Source organism: Triticum urartu, chromosome 2 (genome assembly GCF_003073215.2).
Source record: "Triticum urartu cultivar G1812 chromosome 2, Tu2.1, whole genome shotgun sequence".
In the NCBI taxonomy this organism is placed as follows: domain Eukaryota; kingdom Viridiplantae; phylum Streptophyta; class Magnoliopsida; order Poales; family Poaceae; genus Triticum; species Triticum urartu.
The window spans coordinates 64,544,792-64,553,579 of NC_053023.1; the positions used below are offsets into that span (position 1 = coordinate 64,544,792).

Sequence of the window (8,788 nt, forward strand, 5' to 3'; positions counted from 1 at the left end):
GGGACAATGCTACCATCCTTTTACCACACCTGCACTTCAAAGCGGCACCATGTTCTTCATATAGAGAGTCTCCTGATTTGTCATTTTCATATACTAGTGGGAGTTTTTACATTATAGAACTTGGCTTGTATATTCCTATGATGGGTTTCCTCAAATGCGCGAGGTCTTCATGAGCAAACAAGTTGGATGCACACCCACTTAGTTTCAGTAGTGAGCTTTCATAAACTTATAGCTCTAGTACATCCGTTGCATGGCAATCCCTACTCCTCGCATTGATATCGATTGGGTAATGACCCACAGGTATAGGGGATCAATCGTAGTCATTTCTATAAGAGTGTCGAACCCAACGAGGAGTAGAAGGAAATGACAAGTGGATTTCAGCAAGGTATTCTCTGCTAGTACTGAAAGTAGTGGTAACAAATAGTTTTGTAGCAAATTGATTCGTATCAAGTAACAAGTAGCAAGAGTAAAAAATGTGCATCAAGGTGGCCCAATCCTTTTTATAGCAAAGGACAAGCCGGAAAGTTCTCTTATATAAAGCAAGTGTTCTCAAGGACACGTGGGAATTCTCGTCTAGTCACATTCATCATGTTCAGTTGATTCACGTTCACTACTTTGATAATTTGATATGTGGGTGGACCAATGCTAGGGTGTTGTTCTTACTTGAACAAGCAACCCTCTTATGATTACCCCCTCTTGCAAGCATCCGCAACTACGAAAGAAGAATTAAGATAAATCTAACCATAGCATGAAACATATGGATCCAAATCATCCCCTTACAGGATAACGCATAAACTAGGGTTTAAGCTTCTATCACTCTCACAACCCTTTGTCTACTCATTACTTCTCAATGCCTCCCCCTAGGCCTAGATATGGTGAAGTGTCATGCAGTCGACGTTCACACAACACCACTAGAGGAAGAACAACATACATATCATCAGAATATTGAATGAATACCAACTTCACATGATTACTTATAATAAGACTTCTCCCATGCCCTCAAGAACAAAAGTAACTAGTCACACATCATATTCATGTTCAAGATCAGTGGTGTGTTGAATATGCTTAAGGATCTGAACATATAATATTCCACCAAATAAACCAACTAGCATCAACTATAAGATGTAATCAACACCACTAGCAACCCATAGGTGCCAATTTGAAGTTTTAGGACAAAGATTGAATACAAGAGATGTACTAGGGTTTGAGAGGAGATGGTGCTGGTGAAGATGTTGACGAAGATTGGTCGTTCCACGATAAGAGGATCATTGGTGATGTCGGTGACTTTGATTTTCCCCTCTCATAGGGAAGTATCCCTGGCGGAATCACTGCGCCGGAGAGCAAAAGTGCTCCTGTCCAGGTTCCGGCTCGAGATGCCAGAACTTCGTCCCGAAGTCTTATATTTGTTTTTTTCCTAGGGCAAAAGGCATCATATAGCAGAAGGGGCATCGAAGGGCTGTTGTGGGCCCCACAAGGCATCAGGGCGCGCCCTAGGGGAGTAGGCGTGCCCTATTGCCTTGTGAGCAATAGGTGGCCCCCCTCTAGTGGTTCTTCGTTCCAATATTTTTTATATATTCAATAAAAAAATCTCCGTGAAGTTTTAGGTCATTTGGAGCTCCATAGAATAGCTATTTCTATTGTAGCTCTTTTAAGTCCAGAACTCCAACTGCCGGTAATCTCCCTTCTTCATGTAGGTCTTGTAAATTAAGAGAGAAATGGTATTAGAATTGCATCATAAAGTGAAATGTGTGAGTAGTTCTCACAGGACCTATGGGTCCATAGTGATTAGCTAGATGGCTATCTCTTCTCTCTCTTTGATCTTCAATACAGTATTCTCCTTAGTGTTCTATTGGATGTAATCTTCTTTTGCGGTGCATTTATTGGGTCCGATGAATTGTGGGTTTATGATCAGATTATTCATTGAAATTAATTGATTTTTTTTATGAAATTTATTATGTATGATTGTTATAGCTATGTAATGCATTCCGATCTATGAGTTTTCTTTGGCCAATTTGATGAGTAGATCTTCAGTGGAAGCGGTACATAGTAGTAGGTTCAATCTTGCGGTGTCATCACCTCGTGACAGAAGGGGTAGCAAGGCACGTATTTGTATTGTTGTTACTAAGGGGGAAAACGATGGTGTTCAATCATATTACTTGATTTATTTCGTCTATATTATGTCATCATACTTCATGCATTACTCTATTTGTCATGAACTTAATACGTAGAGAGGCAAGCATAGAAGCGCTCTCGAATTGGAGTAATAGTAGTAGATACAGACATGAGCCGGTCTACTTGTCACGGACGTAATGCCTATGTACATGATCATGCAATGAATATGTACATGATCATGCAACGAATCACGTCATAACTATGCGTTTTTCTATCAATTACCCAACAGTAATTTGTCTACCCGTCGTATGCTATTTTTGTGAGGGAGACACCTTTAGTGAAAACTATGGCCTCCAGGTCTATTTTAATCATATTAATAAAACCCTAAATACCTTACTGTAATTTATTTACTTTTATTTTACTTTGCAATTTATCTATCTAGTACTATTAGATTTGATCCTTGCAATTAACGAGTACATGGGGATTGACAACCCTTTTACCCGTGTTGGGTGCAAGAAGTATTTGCTCTTGTGTGTGTAGGTACTGGCGACGGTTGTTTGCGTGGATCTTCTATTTGTCCAATAACCTTGGTTCTCTACTGGGAGAAATATTGTCTGCTACTTTATTGCTTCACCCTTCCTCTTTGGGGAAAATCTCAACGCAACTCACAAGTAGCAAGGACACATGGGTAGGCAGGTAACTCGCTCCTTCGGTGTGCCTTATTCTGTTTGACTAGATCGTCGATGGCTTGCGCGCGTTGCCGCACCCGTCTATAGAAAACTATATAATTGTTTGTGAAAGTCGAGATGGTACAAATATGAGATTTATTTTAGAATCACAATGCCTGAATATAGACCGGACACATTTGATCAAAATTCTAGTCTTGATCGAAGGCTATATGTCATTGCATAATTTGACATGTAAATATTCCAGGAGAAACAAAGATGATTAACATAAAAAATTAAAATAGCATACATATCTTATATACATAAGAAGTTGATCCCCACTCTCCTATTTATCTCAACATGCACACATGCCACCTCATCAAAGGCCCACCACTATATGCATGAGAAAAAGTTTTCCATTATTAGTTGATCTCATGCACACTTTTCACCCCACCACATATGACACCTCATCAAGGGTCCACTCAACATGCATGAAAAGAGTTTTCCATTATGTTATGCCACTTATATTCAAAATATGTTCTAACTACATAATAATCAAATACAATATATAATATTTATTTTTAGCTTTAGTTTATATATTGTTAATTCAACAATGCAAGCTTCATACAATCAAATCATTGAAATATATTCCAATCGATTCCCGCAGCAACGCGCGGGGTATTCTCTAGTATCTAGAGATGGCATGCCATGACATACTTGTGTCACTCAATAGTGTCATGTAACCCCCGCGCCGGGGTGCAGGTGGGTCTTGGTTACGCCATGGTTGAAGGCTTGGAGCAACATGTAACTGATCAGAAGTTAAATGTTTCACTAAAAACAGAGATTAAGTTCATGAAGAGCAAGTTCATTTAACAGCGTGGTATTGGTACGCTATAGGATTTAGAAACGAAGTTACAAATGATTGTATCTTGTATTCTTGTTAGCATGGCAACCCTGTTCATCCAAGTAGGCATAACTATGAGGCTATTATGACTTGCCAGCTCCAAAGCTTATGTATTGATCAAGGGAAACAAATATATACTCCACCGAAGGCTAGCTACGATACTTTGTTCGAATCAATAATCAATCTTTGCTTTTTTTCTACCAGGCCTAAAGCTTAAATATCTTTTTGAAACGTTTTCCCTAATGAATTTAATTCACTCAGTATATGTTGTTCTAGATACACAGATATCTTCTCTAATCTGCAACCAGATGGGATTTTTAGACTCTTAAGCGTAAAATATATTTTACTTGAACATTGGATTTTACATTAACTATAGAATTTTGCAAGGAAAAATATTGGTACATTAACAAAGATTATGATTTTAAATAGAAAATAAAGGGATAAGAGTACATGAGCATTTTGGCAGAAGTTAACAGTTAGCATCATACCTTTTTGAGCCCAAACTGCACAAATCCCTGGGCTGTTATTCTCCATTGGAGCAATAAATCAATTCTCCCACCCTAAGGAGCAAAAACAAAGAAAATATAATTGTTACAAGTTGTTCGTATGGGGTGGATTGCTACACTGATTTAGTAATTGTATGGATAGCTATAGTTATGGCAGAGATATGCTATTTTTACACGTGGCACAGAGCTAGATAATTTCACACCTTTGCTTGGTGAGCTTTGTATGTCAAAAAGATACAACCTAGAACAACATGTGCACATGCACAACCATAGTTATTTCACCATTGGCAAAATAAATCTGAGACAACGTTGAGAAGTTTGTATTTCAACTGACCTCATAATTTATTGTATTTGTCGGCATTTGGGCCATCGCTTGAAAAGGGGCCCAATAGCAAATATACAAAAGCCGAAGTTAAGCATCTGTTCTCACCAGCATGAAGGAAGAGGCAAAAACAAGGTCTGAACTGATGCATCAGTTCCTGAGTTGAGAGAGTGAAAACAGCCATTTGTTCTATCTGTTCGTACTGGAGAAAAAAGGAAACATGCATTCCTACCAACAGGACAAAAGAGAGAGAAATGGCAGTGTCGTATAGTTATAATATATGTTCTCAACACAAACAAGAGGCAAAAAAAATGGTTCTCTGTTCCATGGATATGCAAAAATAGAGTTTGTTTTTTGAGTTTATAGGAGACGGAATTTTTTTTACTCTGAAGCTTTGCGTACCTACTACCGGCAACAAAAAAGAACGATGAACAGTATCATAGAGAGGTCATGTTCTTAAACTTCCATGGCATTTGCACATAACAGCAGGCAAGAAAATGGACATGTTAATCTAATGAGCTTCGGTCAGTTTGCCATCACAAAATTCTGAGGAAAGTATCGAGGCAGAGACGGCCATATGCCATGTGAACCACTTGATATGCGCCATAAACTGAAACACATAGATGATCTTACACAAAAACTACTTGCTAAAATTGACCTTCAAAGTGTCAAAGGATCAGAATAATTACCTGATGACCCAATTAAACTAAGCAGAGGGTTCTGTTCATCTGCGTTATCTCCAAGGATTGAACATGAACTGACCCAGAGGTTTCCTTCCCCCTCCTCTCTCGCAGGTCGCAGCAAGCGCATAGATTATCTTTTGGGGGATCGATCGGCCTCTCTCACCTAAACGCTCGTGGTGCTAATTCTATTTCACTGTGAAACGTGAGCCATTGGGAGTGGAACTGTTTGTTATTTTGTATTTTTTCAGGGGCTTCCCTGTAATCGGCGAGGCATCTTCTCCTAGATGTGCCCGCTATTTTCCCCGTCTCTAACTGGTACAAAATTCAGATATTTTCTTTCCTAAAAAAAAAACTATTCAACCAACGTCAATGGCGTCGCCGCCGCCGTGGTCCGACGACCTCCTAGGTCTCCTCGTCGCCGTCCTCGACGCGGTGTGCTCTTCCAGCTGGCGCTCCGTTGCTTCTCAGCCGCCTTCTTCGCCGTGGTCGGAACTCCCAGACGAGATCCTAAATCTGGTGATGGCCGGCCTCCCTAACCTGGCAGACCGCGCTCGATTCCAGTTGGTGTGTCGATCCTGGCGCGCCTCGGCTCCCCCTCCGCCGCAAGTGCCGTGGATGCGGACGGTGCTGCGTTCCTGGCAAGCGGTTTCCTGCCCCCCACCGCGGCAGCGGCCTTGGAAGTGGATCGACTCCGCGTGCCGCCGTCCGTCCGCCCCCTCACGTCTGCCGCAGCGGCCTTGGATCGTGCTGCCCGGCGGCTTCTACAACCACGACGGCATCTACACTTACATCAGAGAGTGCACAGGACACGGTAAAATCTTGTTGTATCTCCATAGTTATACATCCTCATCACATATATAAAAATTTCTTTTTCTTCTTGATCTAATGTATGTATGGATGGTTCTCCTCCCAGGTTCGCCACTGGCAAGCAGGAGTGCACCCCGTTCAAGCGCTCCAACATCAACAGCTCCTTCCCCGACAGCTTGCGATGCGTTGGCTCCACCGACGGCTGGCTCGCCCTCGACTACGCTGATGATAAGAACAAAATTCATACCTACTTCTTGCACAATCCTTTCTCTAAGGAAGTTGTGGCTCTCCCCGAGCTTGATGCCATCGTCGGTAATAGTTCCGAGTTATTTCAGATCCGCAAGGTGCTCATCCGATCGACCCCTGGTGACCAGCTTGTCGTTATCATGACCAACAATTGGAACTATCCGATCATCTTAATCCGACCGGGAAAGGGCGCGTGGTTACCGAGGCCACAAGCAACCCCCTTCATCAACATTATTGACATCGTGCTCTTACGAAACAGGCTCTACGGGATCACCCAGGCAGAGGACCTCTTCTCCTTGAATGTAAGCTTTAATGCTGATGGCATACCCACAGTCACCAATATCAAGCACCACATCAGATCGGGCGATGCTGATTCCAGTGTGGAGAGCGACTTAGATGAGGACCAACACCATTATTGTGAGAACGAAGAGGATCGGCTTCAGGGCAACTTGTATGAATTGAGGACAATTGGAGACAACATGATCAATGATGGCATCCTGTGGGATGAGATGCCTTATGCTCCCAATGATCACCTCGCCACATTTTGGTACTTACTTGAGTCGTGTGGGAAGCTAATCATGGTGAAGCGTCAATTGCAATTTCCTAAATGTTGTTATGTCAAATTCACTCGTAAGTTGGAGGGTTTTGAGGCAGATTTCAGCGCACGCACATGGTTGCCGGTGTCAGGTGGGCTAGGTGGCCAAGCACTTTTCATCAGCAAACGCTTCAGCAAGTCTGTTTCTGCTTTTGGAGAGAGAGAGGAGGATGCTATTTATTTTATCGATACAGGTGAGGTGTTCAACATAAAATCCAAAACTCAAAGCCGGCCAGTAGAAAGAAGCGTCGATTCCCGTTGCTCAACATGGATCTTCCCTCCAAGCTAGCTGTAAGAGTACACTACTAGATGCTGCAAAAGGAATTATTTATCTTAACTATTCCCTACATACGGCTGCTTATCCATCACATTTTTCATCACTTTCAGTACACTCAAGTCTAAGATGCCGTTATGTTGATTTTTCCACATCCTATGCATGTTTGCATAGGATGATCATTGCAATGCTCCTTAACACATGTTTGCTCCGGGCGATGATCATTGCAATGCTCCTTAACACATGTTTGCTCCGGGCGATGTGCATTCCTATCCCCTTGCTTTTACTTTCACATTGTTCACACGGCAGATTCACCACCAAGATAAATAGTCTAAGGCATGATGAAACCACAGGTCGGCTTTCATGATCTCCTGTCACGTCAAAGCCTGCAAGATCACGACACTATTACAAACCATGGACTTTTTGTGTTTCTGAAGAGGGCACCATAGAGTGTTATACCCATTTGTCCTTGTCATGGTCTTTGGAACGGGGACATTAATCTCCGTTCCTAATCTTACTAGCAAGCCGAGGTGATCAGAATCATGACATCTGATGTGCAGACCTTGTGTAAAATAGGAACCTATGCAGCATCCAGTGGTTGAAGTCACCAAATTTATCATGGGAAGGTGTAGCTTCTTACTGCAGGTTGGTATATGAATGATATCATTTTAACCCTCATCTGCCTTTCCACTGGATCTCCGAGGGTTGCTGCCGAGTACTTTGGTTACATAGTTGTTAGTACCTCCCAATCTACAAGGGCACTCAACTCTTACCTTACCAATGGTGGTTTTCTGAATATACGCGGCAGGGGTTTGTTCTGTATATCCAGCCGGTGCTCTGAATATGTACAACACATAATCAGGTGTGCATTGGAGATATCATCCATCCTTGAGCATTTTATTCAGTAAATATTAGATTCCCAGCTGAAAGCAGCACAGGAGGCACTTGTCTGGACCCTAATTCCTCTGTTTTATTAGGCACATCCACAACTTGTGGAGTCATCAGAAGTATGACCAGTCTCCAAATGCCATCTTGCATAGTACGTATATTTTGGAAAGGAAGAAGCTACTCATGTTGGACAAGATGCAGCCAGCTCAGAGAGAGAGAAAGAGATAAATTTGGCTTCATCGGGTTGCATCTTTTCTTCCAACTTCCATTTTGGTAACAGAAACAGAGTGCCTTACCTGCTGAATTTATTGTGTTTTTGCACTTCCTCGTGTTTGATGGAGGAGGTGGTGACTGAATTATCCTTCAAATGAATGCCTACCTTTATATGTTGCTGAACATAATATTGGAAGATGTGTACATGTATGTCCTTGCCTACCAAATGAATGCCTGCCTTTATATGTTGCTGAACATCCTCCCTCATGTAATTAGTGGTCTGTGTGATATGATGCCAGAGTGGCCATGGCTGCTCGTTTTGTTCAGTCTGATGCTTGCTGCTTTTTGGGTTGGTGCAACGAAATGAGTAATATCATCAGTTCACCGCTATCTCTTTCGCCAACCTGACCACCTTGCCCTGGCGGCCTGGCCCAGCAGCTCGTGTTGGATACAATTATTGTCTCAAAAATGAGTGAGGCATCTCGCTCTGTCTGTCTGTGCGTTCAGATGGACAGGTCAAATCTCAAGTTGCACACGCTTCATGTCCAATTGTTAAGGTAATTGAGAGCTTGT

The 8,788-nt window shown here is 42.1% G+C and overlaps 1 protein-coding gene across 1 annotated transcript; it reads left to right on the plus strand.

The window, feature by feature from the left end:
• Positions 1 to 5,493: 5,493 nt before the first annotated feature.
• LOC125535783 lies at positions 5,494 to 8,538 on the plus strand. The gene is made up of 3 exons (XM_048698858.1): positions 5,494 to 6,013; positions 6,106 to 7,976; positions 8,092 to 8,538. The coding sequence occupies exons 1-2, from the start codon at positions 5,562 to 5,564 to the stop codon at positions 7,127 to 7,129; spliced, it is 1,476 nt and encodes a 491-aa protein (XP_048554815.1). The 5' UTR covers positions 5,494 to 5,561; the 3' UTR covers positions 7,130 to 7,976; positions 8,092 to 8,538.
• The last annotated feature ends 250 nt before the right edge of the window (positions 8,539 to 8,788 follow it).

What these genes read in the sequence shown, in the direction of transcription:
- LOC125535783 (XM_048698858.1), top strand. Translation starts at nt 5,562, where the DNA reads ATGGCGTCGCCGCCGCCGTGGTCCGACGACCTCCTAGGTCTCCTCGTC. An exon ending in ACAGGACACGGTAAAATCTT is followed by an intron (nt 6,014 to 6,105) that starts GTTGTATCTCCA and finishes TTCTCCTCCCAG; the next exon opens with GTTCGCCACTGGCAAGCAGG.